Source organism: Artibeus jamaicensis, unplaced genomic scaffold (genome assembly GCF_021234435.1).
Source record: "Artibeus jamaicensis isolate MK-2021 breed Jamaican fruit bat unplaced genomic scaffold, CSHL_Jam_final scaffold_847, whole genome shotgun sequence".
Lineage (NCBI taxonomy): Eukaryota > Metazoa > Chordata > Mammalia > Chiroptera > Phyllostomidae > Artibeus > Artibeus jamaicensis.
This window is the reverse complement of record NW_026522057.1, coordinates 21,707,563-21,725,176: the sequence shown is the minus strand read 5'-3', so window position 1 is coordinate 21,725,176 and position 17,614 is coordinate 21,707,563. Positions and strand designations below refer to the sequence as shown.

Below are 17,614 nucleotides of genomic sequence, written 5' to 3'. Positions count from 1 at the left end.
TTTGTCCCTCTGGACAGTGAGGGTCCCCGTGACACTCAGCCCACCCCCACATCCTCAGGGACCAGGCTCAGGGCTGCCCGGCCCGGCCTGGCTCCTCCTTCCCCTGTCCCGGCCATCCCCTCAGACTCTTTGGGACGCGAGGAGAATGACACCTCGGACGTGATGCTCGGTGGCCTATATCTTTGTCATGTGTCCCCGTGGCTTCCCCGGGTCTCAGGATGAGTTCCTGGTTTTAACTCGGGCCATGTGCCCTTCCTGGAGGTGCCACTGCCCTTCCTCGACCCACTCCGCTGCCCCTTTGATCCCGGGGCATGGCCACGCTGGCCTCTTGGTTCCTGGGTCGAGGAGCGCCCTCCTGCTCCAGGGCCTTCTCCTGCCTCCGGCCAGGCTCCTGCTGCCTTGTTTGGTCCCGTGCCCTTGCTCATCCTAGCACAGGGGGCCCTTCCCCTGGAAGCCTTTTCTAATTCCTTTGGACTGGGCCAGGTCCCATCCCCCTCCCCAACCCCACCAGTGCTCTCAAGGCCATGTTTGGCCCCTTGGCGTGACCGTTGCCCTGCCTGAGGCCGGTTCGAGGTGGTGTGAACAATGTTTGTTGAATGAACGAAGGGCGCTGAAGTGCAGGGCCAGCAGAGAGGAGTGCTGGGCCAGGAGGTGCTCGGCTGGGAGGTGCTCGGCTACACTTCCTCTCCCCACCGTCCAGCTTGGTCTCCTCTCCCCGGCTCTCTGTCTGTCATGTGACCCTGGAAGTTGTCTCATGGGGCTGTTGGCAATTGTGGAAATCGAGGGTGATTGCATCACCCTTGCCTTTGGGCGGCTGGGCCAGACAGCTGTGTCCGTGTCTGGATGCGGCGTCTTTTCCCCGGGTCTGTGAGGCAGCAAGGGCTGCCTGTCCCCAGGAGCCTCCCCGGGGAGGGCCGTGGCTGCACCTCCCGCCCAGGCTCTCCTCCACTCCCCCCTGCACTCTGCCCTTACTCTGGGACCCTCCCTCTAGGACCCTCCCTCAGTGACAGTTTGTCTGTGGCCGCATTCCTGAAATAAGAGTAATTTCAGGACCCCCTTTAAGGGGGAAGATAGAAATTCTTGTTGAACTCCAGTTGGCTGTGAATGACTTTTTTTATTATACTGTTATTCAAATATGTGCAAATATAAGACTAGGTATAATAGACGCCTTATGCTCATACCCCTTGAACAACCATAAAAACCAAAACAAAAATCACAAATGGGATAAAAACGAAGCTACAAAACAATAAAATTCAAATGAACAGCATTAATTTCTCGTGATGCTGGTGATGTTGTTTCGCTGGAACCAAACTGCTCACAGTGTGGAAGTGGCCTCCTAGGGGGCAGGTTCTCCCGAGTTCTCCGCGCCCACAGCCCAGGGCGCCGTGTGGTGGCCTGCGTTTCCCGCCAGTGTACGCGTCGGGGTCCCTGCAGAGCCGGTCCTGTTCTGTTTTCGTCATGAGCATCGCTCACTGCCCCTGTCCACTTTGCTCCTTGCTCCTTCCTGGGGACCAGCAAGTCGCCCTGCTCAGGAGGGACCGAAGTCCATGGAAGCCCTGACTCTGTGCCACGGAATGTGGCTTTAAAGTCACTATATCCAGGCAACTCAGGGTGTGCATCTGTTTTTTTTAATGAGCTCAATGCCAACCCCAAATAACTGCCCTCCTGGGGTTCCGTAAGGTCTCAGCTTGAGAAACCGTGACCTAGCGAAGACAGCCCGAACCCCCGGCGTGGTGCTCAAGCACTTCCCCATCCAGGCCTGCCGGTCCCCCTGCCCTGCCTCTTGCTGCCCACTTCCCACGGCCCCGAGACTCCATCCGTGTCCAGCTGAGCAGACGTCTGGGCTTCCTTACCCCCATCGCTGTCCCCTGGCTCTGATATCATTCTCCTCAGCACCTGCCACCGTTTGTGGTTGCAGTTGACTGCTCCTTCTCCCAGGCCATAAGCGCAGTAAGAGTGGGGACCCTGCCTGTCTTGTCCACAGCTGTCTCTCTAACACCTGGAATAGAATCTGGCACATAGTAGGTCCCCAGGATGTTTTTGAACAACTCACTGTTCACGGGCTTCCTCAAGCCACAGTGCCTTTGCACCTGCTGTTCTTCTCCTCGGCGGTGCCCACCGCTCTCCTGGCTCCGTGAAGGCTCCCATGTCTTGCAGGCGCAGTTGGTTCTCAGTCTTCTGGTCTCCTGTGGCCCTTTGTACAGACCGAGTGTGTCCTGGGTTGCAGGTGCTAGGCTTTTCCCGTGATTGGATCTGTGTCCCCCAGTAGACACGAGCCTGGTCACGTTTATCCCTGTGTCTCTGGCGCCACATCCCCAGGGCGACAGCTCTCCTGTCTGGTAGCAAGTGGTGCTCGGGTTCTCATGAGCATCTTCCTACTCCCGAGGCTGACTTGGGTCTCCCTCTGCTCAGATAAGGTGTACTTCGGCCCCCCGCGACTCTTCCAGGAGCTGCAGGACCTGCAGAAGGACCTGGCCGTGGTGGAGCAGATCACCCTCCTGGTCAGCACGCTGCACGGCACCTACCAGGTATGCAGCGCTGGCCTGCCCGTGGGGGCTCCGGGCCCCTCCCTGCAGGCAGTGCCCAGACTCAGCAGGCAAAGCTGAGAGCTATTCTCCTGGCCTGCCCCCTGGCGTGGCCTGGGCTCTGTTTTCCGCAAGCAGCAGGAGGGGTTACACCCCCTGTCGCTGCCTAGACGTCTGGGGTGTGGCCCCTGGTTCAGGCTGAAACTCTGGTTCTGGTTGAGGGGGGCGCGGCTGCCGGGCATTTTTGTTGTTTTTTTTTTTTGCACAGTCAGTCTTACAGCCCCTTCCTGGCTTTGCCTCAGGCTGCAGAGGAAGCTGGCTGGGGGGGTGTCCCTCTCAAAGCAGGGGTGCCGAGTGGGGTCTGAAGCAAGGGCAGCCCACTGCAGCCCAGAGCTCAGGGGAGTCGGCCCCTGCTGTGACTGAGTGAGCTTCCTGTCTATGGCTTCTCCCCAGTTTCTCTCCCTGGGGCACCCTGACTGCCGTAGAATCTGGGGTGGCTTTTGGAGAGCTGGTGGGCTGTGTGGTGACTTCATTGGCCTTCTTAACCCTAGAACCTGAACATGACTGTGGCTCAAGACTGGTGCCTGGCCCTGCAGAGGCTGATGCGGGTGAAGGAGGAGGAGATCCACTCGGCCAATAAATGCCGCCTCAGGCTCCTGCTTCCTGGGAAACCCGACAAGTGAGAGGCGGAGGGGCCTGCGGTGAAGTGGGGGTGCTCGGAGGGAGCCCCTGGAGCTGCCCTCTTACTCAGTGTCGCTGTGATGGGAGTGGATGTGTGCACACTGCAGGCTGTGCCCTGCACAGCATGGGGTACAGAGCAGGTGCATCCAGTTGAGTGAGTGAATGAGCGAGTGAATAAGTGAGCGAATGAGTGAGTGAACTAATGAGTGAGTGAATGAATGAATGAAGGAGCCCCCTTTCCTGCCTGGGGCAAGGCCATCCCCTGCTAGGGCACTGGGACACTGCTGTTGGCTGGTTCCATTTGTGCTGTGTCCTTTGCATTTACGTCCGACGGTGCTGTCCCCTGGGACCAGGCCCTGGGTCTCCTCCCACGGACCCTCCTGCCTCCCCCAGTGCCGCCCCATTCCCTAACCTGTTCCCTAGCGCCCCCATAGCAGCTTGTGGTGCCTCAGCTGCTGTTTGTGGAATTGATGACGGGCTGGCAGAGGTGGGGGAAGGTATCTGTCTTTCCGTAGCTCAGCGAGGCGGGTGTTATTACCCCATTTTACAGATGAGGAAGGTGAGGCTCAGAGAGTTACGTGCCAGGTCCACGGCCACACAGTAAGAGGCAGAGCTGGGTTCCCAGGGGTCTGACTGTGAAGCTCAGGATGGCACAGTGAGGGGCTGGGAGGCCAGGTTTTGACCTTCTGGGTGGGGGGCAGAGATTTAAGCAAAATGGCTACAGGGAAGGGGAGGCCGGAGTGTGACTGTCTGAGGTGGGGCCGTGAGCCCAGGAGGCAAGGCTCGGGAGTGGGGGCAGGGAGGCAGCACCTGGAACCCTAACCAGGTCTGTCACCGCCCTACTGAGTGGCCTCCCTTCCCTCCTCTGTGCCCCTTCCACCCCCTGCTCTACAGAGGGTTAGTGACACTGGTCCAGCTCGCCTCCTGGGGGCTGGGATGGCCCATGGTGGGGAGTAGGGCCCACAAAACACTGAGGGGCCCCCCGATGCTCCAAGGTGAACGGGCAGTGTGGGGACAGCAGTGACTTCTGGCTGCCCCAAGCCTGTGCACAACCCTGTTCATTCATTTCTTTATTCACTCTCGTGTCCCTTTGGCAAACATTTACCAGGCCACTGCGCTGTGCCAGGTGCTGGACACAGGCCCGAGGGAGACGTGTTCCTCCTTTTGGAGGCTCCCGGTCAGACACGCACGGGCATCTGACAAGGCCCATGGGAGGCTGGGCACGTGGAGCCCTGGCAGGGCCTCTCGAGTCACAGCCCACAGAGGGCCAGACACCTCTGGCTTTGCTGGGCACCCAGGCCGAGGCACCTGGGGCTGGGCCGGAGTGTGGCCTGGTGGGACCCTGGGGGTGCAGGGGCTCCTCCCCCAGGGGCCTGAGGCTTTGCAGGGTGGGCCGTGGGCCTCTCTGGCCACACTTGATGCTCTGTGCAGACCTCACTCCTTCTCCGGGGCACGTGGGGTGAGGGAAGAGCTGGTGCTTGTGCAGGGAGAGCCAGACCCTTGTTCCAAGCGCTCACACTCTTTCTCTCCAAAGGTCCGGCCGCCCCATCAGCTTCATGGTGGTCTTTATTACCCCCAACCCCCTGAGCAAGATCTCCTGGGTCAACAGGTTGCACTTGGCCAAGATTGGACTCCGTGAGTAAAGCCCCAAAGAGAGCACCTCGGGCGGCAGGCTCAGAGGAGGGGAGTTGTGGGGTGTGTGTCTGGGTGTGCGTGGGGGGCACCCAGGCTCATGGTGGAGGAGGCTCCTGAGTTGGGGGGGAGGTAGTGGAGAAACAGCTGGAGCAAGGGTCCTGAGTCCTGAGACACTGCTAGTGACCTTGGACAGGTCGCTTCCCCTCTCCAAGCCTCAGCCTCCCCGCCTGTCAAACAGTGGGAGTTGACATGAGGTGTATCGGTGGTCGCCAGGGACCTGGGGGGACAGGGAAATGGAGAGAGACTGCTAAGGGTGTTTTTTTTTTTTTTTGTGGGAGTGATAAAAAGGCTCTCAATTTTGGAATGATGGTTGCCTAACTCTTACTATACCAGAAACCAGTGAAGTGTCACTTTAAAAACATAGCTTCTGTGGTAGCTGAATTATAGCTCAGCAAAGCTGCTACCAAAAGATGATGCTGGTTAGAGCATTGAATCTGATTTTCAACCAAGCATCTCTTTAGGGCTTTTTTTCTTTCTCCCAGGCAACTCCTAGTGAAATAGAGGTAATGATGGAAATCTGTATTCACAGAGCGCTTCCTTGTACACGCGTTTTTCTAAGCACTTTACACATTTCCTTCATTTCCCATTCATAGTAACCCTCCGAGGTAGGGCTGTCGTGAGCCCCTTTTTACAGTTGAGGGTCCTGAGACCCCGAGAGGCACGGTGACTCGCCTGATGTCACACAGCAGGCAGGGGTGGACATGGGGCAGTTGCTCCCTGTGTGTGGCCCACTCCCAATCCCTGTCTATTCTGCTTCCTTGGGTTGGCGAGTGTCTGTCAGTCAAACCACATTCACTAATTTATAATTTTGTTTGTGCTTTTTGTGAATTGACAGAAGGTCCAGGTCCTTGCCGATCAGAGCTATCATTCCCTGTGAGGGACTGGAATTCTCATTTGCGGATTCCAGCCAATAGCGGCGATTTCTTTTTTGTTCTTGTTTCCGCTGTGATCTTTTTATAGATAAGTATGTATTTCCAATAGGTTCTGAGACATTTCTGGAAAGAAGTCGGGACCTTCTTCAATGGCTTTCATCAATTAGTAAACTGTTTATTGAGTCTCTCCAGTAGTTACAGGCTGCAGGAAAGGAGCTGTGCCAAACGCAGAAAGGTCCCTGGTCTCACGGAACACACAGTTTAGTGGGGGGCAGGGAGACTTTACATGAGGAGCAAATCTACAGGGAGGGGTGCACTGCCAGGGGTACGGTGCTGAGTGACATGACTGGCACCAAGCCCGGGGGCCGGGCATGCTGTCACGGAGGGCATCTGAGGCACTGACATCTGAAGCCATGCACAATTTGGGGAAAAATAACCCAGGCTTGAAAACAGCAAGTGCAAAGGTCCTGAGGTGGCCAGAGCCGGTGAATTGGGCAGGTGGAAGCTGGGGCAGGTTTTCCAGAAAGCCAGGGCAATGTGCATAGAGCTCACTTGGGGTGTGACGGGAGCTGTTCGTTGCAGCACCGAGAGCTGGACAGTGGCGTGGCCTGGCTTCTGTTTGAATCATTCTGGTGCTGTGCACAGAGGGCACATGGAGGTCGGGGTGGGGGAACGGGGAGGAGGCTGTGGCTTCGGAGGAGCCAGGATCAGAGGCTTCTGCTCATCCAGTCCCTTCTTGGATCTGGTGCTGATGTTGCCAGGCCTCCGCTGGATGTTTCATGGTGACCAGGAGGGTGGAGGAAGGATTTGAAGCAGAGGCCGTTCCGTGCCCTGGCAGAGGACTCTGGGAATTAATTCTAGCCTGAGGAAAGGCTAGGTCAGCTCCCCACCTGCCGGGCCGCAGGCGCCACGCTCCCCTCCCGCCTGTGCAATGGTCAAGTCTTGGGAAGACACCTAAGCCCCGGAACCCCAGGTGCTTTGCTGAGTGGAGCCTGGTGTTGGAGGGAGAGGTGCGGACTGATGTGAGCATCTGAGTTCTCAGCTGCCTGTGAAGCCCAGCCAACCTCTGTCTACGCAGCAGAAAGTTTTCACTGCAGCAAAAAGTTTTAATGGCATGCCAGTCATTTGAAATCTTATTTGAATGCCTGGGTCCCCCTGGGGCAAGAATAATTTGTTCCTTCTATTTTGCCAGTTTGTTTTTTTTTTTTATCTTCAGTGCCTGGTGGGGAGGGGAAAATAACAGGAGCTGGTTAGAATATATTTTAAAAATTTATTCACAGAGGACATTATTCCTTTAATTTGTTTTTCTATATCTTACTCTCTCCCTGACTGCAATGCTGATCATAACCCACTGAAGACTAAGAAAGGAGAGGGCTGGGATCTGGGCGGGGGCGTCGGTTCTGCCCCTTGGAAGGACAGGGGACCCGGCGAGTCCGGGGACCTGGTTTACCTCCCGTCATGGCCACCACTATGCCGGGTGGTTCTGGGGAAGGCAGGCTTCCCAGAGACCTTTCCTTGCTGTGTTTTGGGATCTTAGCACCGCGTGAAGTGGAGTCAGGCTGCCTTGGTTCAGTTCCCTGCTCTGCTGCTTACCTGTCTGTGATCTTGGGGAAATGATGCGGCTTCTAGATGCCTGGGGTTTGCCGTCAGAAAGTGGGGGTGATGCCAGTGCCCCCACCACAGCTCTCCAGTGAGCGAGCGGGGAGACGGTGCACGGGGGGTGTCTGGGACGGCCAGCAGCTGGCCCATGGGAGGAGCTCCTAGCACAGGAGTGTCTGCATCTGCACCGCCTAAGGTCATGCGTGATTTAGTGCAGAGCGGGGCCAGGAAACCCTCCCACCTCTCTGCCGATCAGTTTCCCATTTGTATGGGCTCCAGAGAAGGACTGTGGGTAGAAGGTGCTTCCTGGGCTGCTGGCTTCTCTCCTACCACGGCCTCCTGTTCCTCACCCCTTGGGCAGGCCGGGCTGTGTGGGGGCCGATCCCACGCTCCCAGGGGCGTGTTCTCACAAATGCAGCCTGGGGTCCCTCTCCTGCTGCCTCTGACCTGGCTGCTTTTCTAGCCCCCAGCCCTTGCAGCAACGCCATTGCTCCTCCTGGCTGTGGTCCGGTTACGAAGGTCTGAGCCCGGCCCAGGTGCACACTCTCCCCTTTGTGTCCTCGGACCCCCCTCAACCACCCTGAGCTTGGGACCTGGCCAAGCCCTTGGCTGGAAGCAGTGGGTCTGCCCTCTGGGCAGGAGCCAAGGAGGCCTTGGGGCAAAACTTGGGTTTTATCCCTGCTGGCTGACCAGGGCCACTTCCCTGGCCTCCTGTGTCTGACTGCGGAGGGCGGGGCGGGGGGGGTGTTTGTGGAAGACTGTGCTGAGGCTCTGCCAGCCCTGGCGTCTGTGCTGGGATGGGGGGAGGGGAGGCAGAGAAGGGCAGTGGGCTGTCCACGGGGCAGAGTGACAGAAGGCAGGACGGTGTGGCTGAACACAGGAGGCGCATGGCAGGCCACTCGGGGCTGGGGGAGCAGGACAGGACAGCGGTGCTGGGGAGGCAGCCCCGTGGGCAGCACCTAATAGTCCTGGGTGGGAGTGGGCAGTGCTCTTACCCTTCAGGACCATGGTCATAGTGGGTACTTTTCTTGGGCGCCCAGGGTAGGCCAGGTGTTCTATCTGTTCTTTCCAGTGCTCACAACAGCTCCGAGTGGTTGGAATTACTCCTGCATTTTCCAGGTGAGGCAGCAGTCTCGGAGGGGTGAAGTGCCCAGCTCGGCGCCACACTGAGCCAGGGGCTGAGCTGGGATCTGCCAGGGCCCCTGGGTCAGGGCCAGCTTCTTGCAGCCTGCAGGGCTGTTCTGCGGGCTGGGAGGTTTGGGAGCAGAAGGGGATGGGTCCCCAGCCCTGAGCTGCCCCCGCTGCCCCACGGACAGGCACCCTTGTGTTCAGTGGGTGCTGCGGAGCCGGGTGCTAAATAAGCCCCCACTTAACGTCATTTGGAAATCACAGCTTTGCCGTCGGTGCCAGTCCTTAATGTCACTTATCCCAAGTGGGCCCTCTGTGTTCAGCAACAGCAGCCTTCTAATTTGGTCCCAGCCGCTCTGGTTTTGTGACGGAGACAATGGCAGTGGCAGACGGGCAGCCCAGCTCCATTTTCTTTTAACGTTCCCTGGCACAGGCAGGGAAGGCGCCATCTGGAAGGAGAAGGTCAGATCGTTACAGCAACGTATACTAATAAATTTCTAGGACTCAATGGGCTGTGGGGGAGGGGGGAGTGGAGCTCAGCACGTGACGTTGAGACGGGGGAGCCGTGTTCATGGACAGAGCTCCAGGAGGCCCCCTGGCAAGGGGTGGGGTCTGGGAGCTCTGCGGGGCCCCCGCCTGGCAGCGGCGAGGGGCTGCGTGACCATAAGCTTTTTGAGAGCAGGGACACACTCAAGTCTTGCCCATCTTTAGTCCTGCAGAGGAGGCGGGTGCTGCCCACAGACGGTGGGCTGTCTCCGCGATCGCTTCGCGTGACGCGCACTGTGTGAAGTGCTCCTGTGTCTCAGTTCCGTGTCCCCTGCCCCCTGCCTTTGACTTCCCTCGGCCCCTGTTTGCTCAGGGCAGAATGGGGTGGAGACACGGAACCCTGGCAGCCATGAGGGTGAAAGGAGACAGCATGCGGGGCAGCTTTGTGAGCTGCGTGCGGAGTGCAGAATGTGTGGCGATGCCGTCCTGTGCCGTAGCTGTCCTTGTCCTTTCCCTGGTGGCCTCTCCTCCTCAGTGGAAGGCACCAGGTTTGATGTGACTTTGTCTGCAGGGCCCAGTGGGGCAGAGGGTCCGTTTAGGGGGTGAGCTCACCGCTCAGAGACTCCACTGCTGGCGGGACTGGGCGCACCAGGCTCTGGAGCCTTTGCGGATGCACGTGTGTTGCCCAAGTGGTAATGGCCGACATTCGCCCATGTCTTTAACTTCTCAAAGAGCATCCATACCTGCCACCTTGTTCTGGCTCCTCTCGCTGCGACTGACACTCAGGTGCCACTTTTCTCTGGTAGCAATGGCATTTTTAAAAATCCACCTTATTGAGGCGTGATCGGCATTCCGTGATTGTGCATATTGAATGCGTACAGCTCCGTGAGTGTGGAGATTCGTGTGAACCCATCACCACAGTCCAGGCCGTAACACACCCCTCCCCTTCACAGAGGCCCTCCTGTCTGTGTGTCTGCTAATTTTTCTGGTAAGAACCATGAACAGAACATCCACCCTGCCGTCCAGTTTTGAGCACATGATACGGAACTGATGGCTGTGGGCGCCGTGCTGTGAGGACGTAGTTGTGTGTAACTCACACTAGATGTTAAGTGGCCGCTCCCGCTTGAGGTGTCCCAGCATCTCTGGCTTTTGCCTGCTTGTTGTCCAGCGTCACCATGTCCAGGGTCAGTCATGCCCATGGCTGTCAGTAGCGGGCTGGGGGCCAGGGGCTCGGGACTGGGAGACTGCCTGGTTTAGTACAAAGAACTTGGGCTTTGAGTTTCAGACAGACCTCGGTGCCTGGGTGGGCTTGGCCATCTAGAATGACGTCCGCCTCATCATCCATAATGTGAAAATCATTTTTGGAATGTGCTTGGTTACTGTGAAAACAAAGCCAGGGCACATGTGTCGAACTCAGTGTGGGCCTGATATGTGGACACATAGTAGGTGCACTTTAGCTGCACCTCGCCGCTGCCATCTGGCTCCTGGGAAGGCGGTCGTCATGGGGAGCTTTGGGATGGGCTCCTTAGCGGGGAGAACTCTTTGGAAGAGATAGCGGTCTGCTCGCCCGCTCACTGGACCACTCCTTTCATTCATTCTTCTAACTCACGTTCGCCGAGCTCTGACTCCGTGCAGGCAGTGCTTAGGGTGCTAGGGAGACCGTGGGGAATGAGATCCCCCTGATCCCTCTGCCTCAAACTGACGTTCTAGAGGTGGCTGGAGACGGGTTGTAAACAAGAAAGCAGACAATGATTTTAGGTAGTGGTGAAGGCTGTGGGAGAAACCAAACAGGGTCAAGGCCTTTCCCCCTGAGAGAAGAGGGCCACTGCAGCCAGGGTGGTCAGGGAGGACTTCCTGGAGGTGGGAGCCCACCAGGGAGCCCTGACCCAAGTGGAGGAGCTGCTGCAGAGAAGGTGGTTCAGCAGATGGTCAGAGTTCTCCGAGTGTGAGACCAGGGCCTGGGCTCAGGCCTGGGCATCTGTGCCGGTGACAGGTCCCTGGGGGCTTCTCTACCCAATTGGACAGGGGCCTGGAGGTTTCAGGGTAGCTGCAAAGGAGGCAGGAGAATGGGCCTTGCCCTTCCCCGGCACTGTCCCCAGTACCGTCCCAGCACCGTCCCAGCACCGTCACCACCAGGCAGAAAGGCAGCCTGAACTTGCATCGTCACATGCTGGCTGGTTTATGACCTTCTCCCCTCTCTAGAAGGTCAGGGCAAGGCAGCCGGGCCTGGGCTGAGTTCAGCCTCTCAACGCCCCTTGACACCCCTTCCCACCTCTTATTTCATTGGATGCTCACAACAACCGGGGGCCGAAGGCATTTTTATTGTTCCTATTTCACAGGTGAAGAAATTGAGGCTCAGGGAGTTGGGGTGATTTGCACAAGGTTGCTAAGCAAAAGGCCGGTCAGGCTGGGACTCAGACCCAGGGTGTCCTCTCTTTTTGCCAGGGACCACAGGGCAGGGCCGGGTTTCGTCTCAGATGGGCAAGAGTAGGGCTGGGGGGGGTGTGGCTCTGCCGACGTGCAGTCCGGGTCCCTGGGGCCTGCTGGGTGTCCCCCAGGCTGCTCACTGCCCTCCGGGCCGCCAACTCTGACCAGCCTCACCCAGCTCCTTCCTTTTGCTGCAGGAGAGGAGAACCAGCCGGGCTGGCGCTGTCCGGACGAGGACAAGAAGAGTAAAGCCCCGTTCTGGTGCCCGACCCTGGCCTGCTGCACCCCCGCCTTCTCCTCCCGGGGCCTCAGCCTGCAGGTGAGTGGAGCAGGCGCCACTGGGCTCGCCTCCTCCTGGGGGAACCGGCATTCACAGTGGGAGAGGCCCTGGCTCCATCCAGATCCGGCTCCTTGGCTGCTTCCTGAGGGAGCTGGTCCAGCCTTTTTATCGCCTTAGGAGTCAGCTTTCTCACCAAAAACATGGGGGTAGAGGCACTCATTGGGTCAAGTGAATGGAAAATTCCATTATTTTGAGCTAACAAATAGCAATGATCTCATTGTTGATGGCGTGGCTCCAGCCCAGAAGATGGGCCAGAATATGCCCAAGTAGCTGAGCAGCACTTTGTGGGTTGGATCCTTTGCAGGCTGGAGCCAGGCAGAAGCCGGCTTGGATGTGGGCGGGGCGTGGGGGGCGCGCATTCCACAGTCCTGGCGCCTCCTGATGTCAAGCACCTCCTGTGCTCCCCTACTGCTCTGTCGTCTCTGTCTTGTTTTATATTTATGGGAACCCTATACACAGTTGTTTCTAGACAGTTCACAGGTAAGGACCACCTAAGGCTCAGAAAGATGACATGACTTTCTGAAAATGACACAGCCAATCAGGACGGGCCCAGGAATGGTAACCTTGCTCTGTCTGATTCCAACACCTGTGGTCTGGACCTCCACCGGTCACCTGTCCCTGGTGTCCTGGCTAACCTCACTCCTTTATCTGGAGCAGTGGCTGCCCCTTGTCCCCCCAGGGAGCTGAGGCCATCTAAGCTCCGGGGAAGGGAGCGCAAGCTGGGCACCTGGGCCCAGGTAGATAAACCCCAGGAGATAAGCTGATGGGGCTGTAGTTTGGGGTTCTGAGTAGCTGAAAGAACATAGACTTGAGATGTCAGTTTATTCATTAGTTCACCCATTCCGCCATTCGTCTGTCCATCTGCAAGTGGTTGTTGAGCACCTACTGTGTGCTAGGCCCTGTGTTGGGCACTGAGAATATAGTGGTGCCCCAAACATGCCACATACCCTCATGTAGCTTCAATCTAGAGACAGGAAAGACCCCGGCAAACAGCAGGAAAGAGAAGAGAGCTGTGTGTGTTGTAAAAAAGATCAGATCTAATAGATACAGAGGTGAGGCCGACATAGTGAGGGGGTCAGAGAGGGCCTCTTGGAGCAGGTGGCATTTAAACTGAGACCTGAATGACACGAACAGTGCAGCCCTGTGAGGGCCCAGGGGAAGAATGTTCCATATGGACAAAGCAACAGAGAGCAATGCCCGTACCCCCCACGGCCCACAGGTGCAGTCGGGGAGCCGGCGGGCCGTGGCTCCGTGAGCCAGGGGAGGCTGGGCGGGGAGGTCTGAGGGTGAGTGAGCTGGGCCAGGTTTGGATTTTGTTCTCAGAGCGACCAGAGCCAAGGATGGCTCCAAGCAGAGGACCGGCGTGGTCTGGTTTGTATTTTTGGAAGGGTCACCTGATCCCTCTGGCCGTTGTGTGAGTGTGAACTGAGAGGGGAGACCACACAGGGCTGGGCGTGGGGGCTGCTGAGCCCGGGCAGGTGCCGCGGGGGGCGGGGGTGAGGCGAGGGAGGCCCTTACCTCCGGTGCCAACACTCCCAATCGTCCAGATAAGTGACGCTTTGATGCAATATTTAAAAAATTCAAATCAGCAAACGGTGGCATTGGTCTGGCTGCTTTTCTTTGTAAATACAGGGCCGGGGTTAGGGTGAGGCAGGGTCAGGTCCGGTCTTTGCTTCAACTCTTGGTAATTTGTTCATCATGGGTATTTTTTGCATTAATTTTGATTTTTAAAGATGGCATTGAAATATTTTTCTGATGTCTGAGTGTTTTGACACCCCCTGAGGCTTGGCGCCTGAAGTGAGCGCCCCTGTCCTCACCCTGGCCCTGGCCCTGGCGGAGGCAGGGGGTGCGGGACATGGGGACCCAGGTGGGGAGCAAGGTGGGGCAGGGCAGCCCCGAGGTGAGAGATTGGACGGGGGGCTGAGGGCAAGGAGAGAAAGCCTGTGCCCAGGGCTTTGGCTCGTGTACCTGGAAGGTGGCATCGTTGGCGGTGCGGTGTTCTGGGTGCCATGGACTGATTTAGGGGCTCAGGGAGAGAGCCCCAGCACCGGGTCCCCAGCACCGCGCCTGACACCTACAACCAGTGTTCAGTAAACAGTGGCCATAGCAACCAGAGGGTAGTTCTTAAAGTTCTTTAGTCCTGACCATGTGATGGCAAGCCCCCCCACGAGGTGCCCGCGTGCCAGGCCCTGCTACGGGTGCTGCTTCGTGGGATTTGCTCTCTCGCCCCCCCCCCCCGCCTGCAGAGGTGGGCCTGTCAGTCCTTGAGGCTGGGAGAGGGGTTTCGGGGCAGAACTTGCCCCTTGGCCCTGGAAGGAGATTCTTTTAGACTCCTGCTGGATCCTGCTCCTTTCTGCCTCTCACTGGGGCTTAGCTGGTGTGTGCCCTGGCGTGGGTTCCCCACTAAAATTTCCAGGGGTGGCTGGGATGCCATTAATTTCTGTCAAGCTGGGGAAGCCTGCCCTTCATAGGACTTCAGTCCTTACTTATTGAAGAACGAAAGGCCTGCTGCATTTTTTGAGCTCCTTCCCAGCAGACCTTGGGGTCCGAGGAGTGGGGACCGTTCAGGGTCCACCCTGCCTGTGTCTCACCTGGCCTTAGGGCCTCTGCGGGGAAAGCTGACCAGGTGGGATGGGGAGTGGTCTCCACCTCCCTTCCATCCTGGGCCTCTTCTGCCAAGGACTATAGGACTTACTTAGGTGGTACCCTGACAGGTCACCCCTCGAGGGGCAGAGTCACACACAGGCCACACCTCTAGGGCAGAAGAAAGCCCCACCCAGGTGTGGGGCCACCTGCTGCTTTGAAGCTGGGGGAGAAGGGCCCCAGAGGCTCTCCATTCAGAGCTCTTGGGGCCGGGCTGTGCAGGCTGGAAGCACCCCCACCCCTGCCCTGTGGAACTGCCCACGAGATGCCCAGGGGAATGCGCCTGTGGAGCTCCTGAGGGACCTGCCAGGGCGTGCATGTCCCCGTTAGCTGGGCCCCAGGACACCATCACAGCGCCTGTGCCTGCCTCCCGGCCTGGATGTACGGACGGATGGACGGACGGACACGCCCTGTGATCAGCCCTGTGCTGGTGCCTTGTTCGTTACTTCAGAAAGTTGAGCGTGCTGGCCGCCACCTGCCCCTCCCTCCCTCCCACTGCCTCTCCCCAGGTCCAGGGGCCCAGGACTCCCACTTGGCTCCTTGGCCGGCCTCACGGGAGCTGGAGGCTGAGTCTGTCCCCACGGAAGACTCAGTGCCCCAACCCGCCCCCAGTGCCACCGTAATCAGCGCTTGTGACCAGCCAGCTGGCCAAGGGTGCTCGATGGATCTCCCCTCAAGGGAACAGGGACATGGGGGCCAGGGGAAGAGCATTTCTCTTTTCAGTGCGGATGGGTGACTGGTGCCCGTGCTGGGCCCCGCCCAGGCCCTCTGACTTGAGGGACCTGGTTGGGGGCAGGGGGAGGCCATTGCCAGGAGCCACCTGCCCGGGTTCAAATCCCAGCTGTCCGATGACAGGCGGAGGGCTGCTCCGGCCCTCGGAGTCACGGCTGCGCGTTCAGTGCACAAACTGAGGTGGCTGCAGAGCCTCCCCCACCGGGTTCTATGAGGTTGAACGACACTATCCGTGTCACACGCGCCTGCTGCCTGGCCCGCCCTGAGTTCAAGAAGCGGATGTCCAAGGACACTCTGGTCCCCGGGAGGGAAGAGCCACTGGTGTTTGTTTTGGGGCATTTCCAGTGGCCTTGACTCCTGAGGTGTCGGGGGTTCTCATTGGACCCCCCGCTCCATCCCAGTGGGGGCCTGCTGCTGGAAGACAAGGGGAGGGCCCATCACAGACCCATCTCCCTGGGGGCTGAGGTCCAGCCAAGAGGCCTGCTTGGGGTCAGGGGCCTGGGGAAGCTGGGGGGGGGTAGGGCCTGCTCTGGGGCGCTTTACTGTGCAAGCACCTGGGGAAGTGGGAGGGCGAGCATGGGGGTGGGGTGGGGTTGAGGGGCCTTGCGGCCGAAGCCGGGATGGCTGAGGAGTCGGCGGGCTAGCTGAGTGGCTTCTGTCCTGCCTGTCACCCTCTGTGAGTGCATGGGGTCCCTGTCTCCTGACTGTCACAGCCGCTCATCTGTAACAGTCGCTCCCCTTGGTGTCACTGTGCCAGGTGAGCGAGTCATTGCAGGTAACGTGCTAGGATGCCCCACAGAGTCCGGGGAAAGCGGTGGCTGCCGGGCTCCCGCCTGCGCCACGTGCTGCACACCCGCGTCTCTAGTCTCCGTGACCACGAGAGCCGTTTGCTGGGTCCCCCCGCCCGTGGCAGCTGAGTTGCCTCCAGAGCCTGCTCCTTTCCCCAGCCTCGGGCTGCTGCCCTCTCTGCTGTGTGGGCACATGCATTTGGGGGAGTCCACCCCCTGGCACGGACGGGACTCTGGGTCCAGTAGCCATTCCAGTTTTAACCGTCGTGTTGGACCTGGGAACTGTTGACATCAGGGCTGCTGGAGTTGCCATGGGAATGCCAGAGCCAGGGCTGCATTCACCCCCTCCCTACCTGGGAGGACAGGCGCAGCCTGGCAGAAAGGGCTGGGCGTCCAGCTGAATGTGGCCAAGAAGCAGAGTATGGGGAGCAGGGGTCTGGGGTGCCCAGAAGGCTGGCAGCCAGCTGGGGTGAGGAGGGACCCCGAGGCCTCCAGTGTGGCCTCTGGGCGGAATTCAACCAGAAGAGACACTGGGCCCTGACTTTGCCACTGACTTACTCTGTGACCTGGAGCCAGTCCTGTCCCTTGCCCTGAACTTCAAGGTCTCTGACTCCTGAGTGGGGGGCTGGAGGCTGGAAGCTGTGACCTCTTTGGGCCCCCTCACCCTTGGCCATTAGAAATTTTTTCGAATATTCCAGCAAGGCTGGGGCTGGCCTGGGCCTTTGGCACCAGCAGAGGGCAGCACCTGCTTGGCAAAGGGTCTGGTGGTGGCCTCATTCCTCAACTGGCCCCTCCGAGCAGTCAACCCTCTGCCTCCTGCCCTGGCCATCCGCCCAGGGCTTCCAGCAAAGCCCGTGAAAGGGCCAGGCCACCTCTTTCTGTTGCCGGCCTGGTCAGAGACAGATGGGCAGGGTTGAGCTCAGCAAATGCCCCAGAGCCACTTGGCATGGATGTTGGGGAAAGCAGTTCCAGAAGAGCCAGCAGCCGGTGACTCTTGGTGACACTCACTACAAACAGAGCCCCCAACCCCCGTCGGCAGGCTGCACTAGCCACCCAGCCCTCTGTCCCGGTGGCTCGTCTGCTGAGTGGCTCTGGGATCCCTCCACCCACTGTGCCTCTTGGGAGTCCTGCCCGAAGGCTGGGGAGGGAGGTGGGCACAGGCCAGGCCCTGTCATTCACCTTCCTGGTGGCCTCAGGGCCACAGATGTGTTATCTGTGGACTCCATTGTCCCCACCAGTGAAATAAAGGAGGGTGGGGTGAGTGTTAGTGCTTCTCAACCTATTTTAACTGGAAGCTGGTCAGTTTGAAAGATCCCTGGGGGTCCCAGAGTATCGTCCAGGCCCCTCCTAGCCAGAAGGTTCTGGGCAAGCAGTGGTTCAATGCGAGTGCACAGAAGCTTCCCAGAGGTCCTGCAAAACCTGTCACTTTCCCGGCCCCTGCTCAGGGGTTCTCATTTGGGGCCTGAATGGGGCCCAGGAACCTGTGGGTATAGCGACCCCCGACCCCTGTAGGTGGTGGAGCCAGACCTTGGCCTCTCGGGCACCCCGACACGGAAAGCTGCATGTGTCCTTTCTGTCTTCACAGCTTGGGGCGCTGGTCCACAGTCCTGTCAGCTGCCCCCTGCTGGGCTTCTCGGCAGTCAGCACCTCCCTTCCACAGGGCTACCTCTGGGTGAGTAACCCCTGTCCCCAGCCAGG

At 58.8% G+C, this 17,614-nt stretch overlaps 1 protein-coding gene across 10 annotated transcripts in view; it reads left to right on the top strand.

Moving 5' to 3' along the window:
• Positions 1-17,614, top strand: part of ARHGEF10L (Rho guanine nucleotide exchange factor 10 like) — a 137,537-nt gene that overhangs the window by 85,265 nt on the left and 34,658 nt on the right. For all 10 annotated transcript variants that reach the window (XM_053660203.1, XM_053660200.1, XM_053660202.1 and 7 more), the window contains 5 exons: positions 2,413-2,528; positions 3,077-3,204; positions 4,741-4,841; positions 11,611-11,732; positions 17,502-17,588. In XM_053660203.1, coding sequence (XP_053516178.1) covers positions 2,413-2,528; positions 3,077-3,204; positions 4,741-4,841; positions 11,611-11,732; positions 17,502-17,588 — 554 coding nt within the window. The remainder of the gene's footprint in view (positions 1-2,412; positions 2,529-3,076; positions 3,205-4,740; positions 4,842-11,610; positions 11,733-17,501; positions 17,589-17,614) is intronic.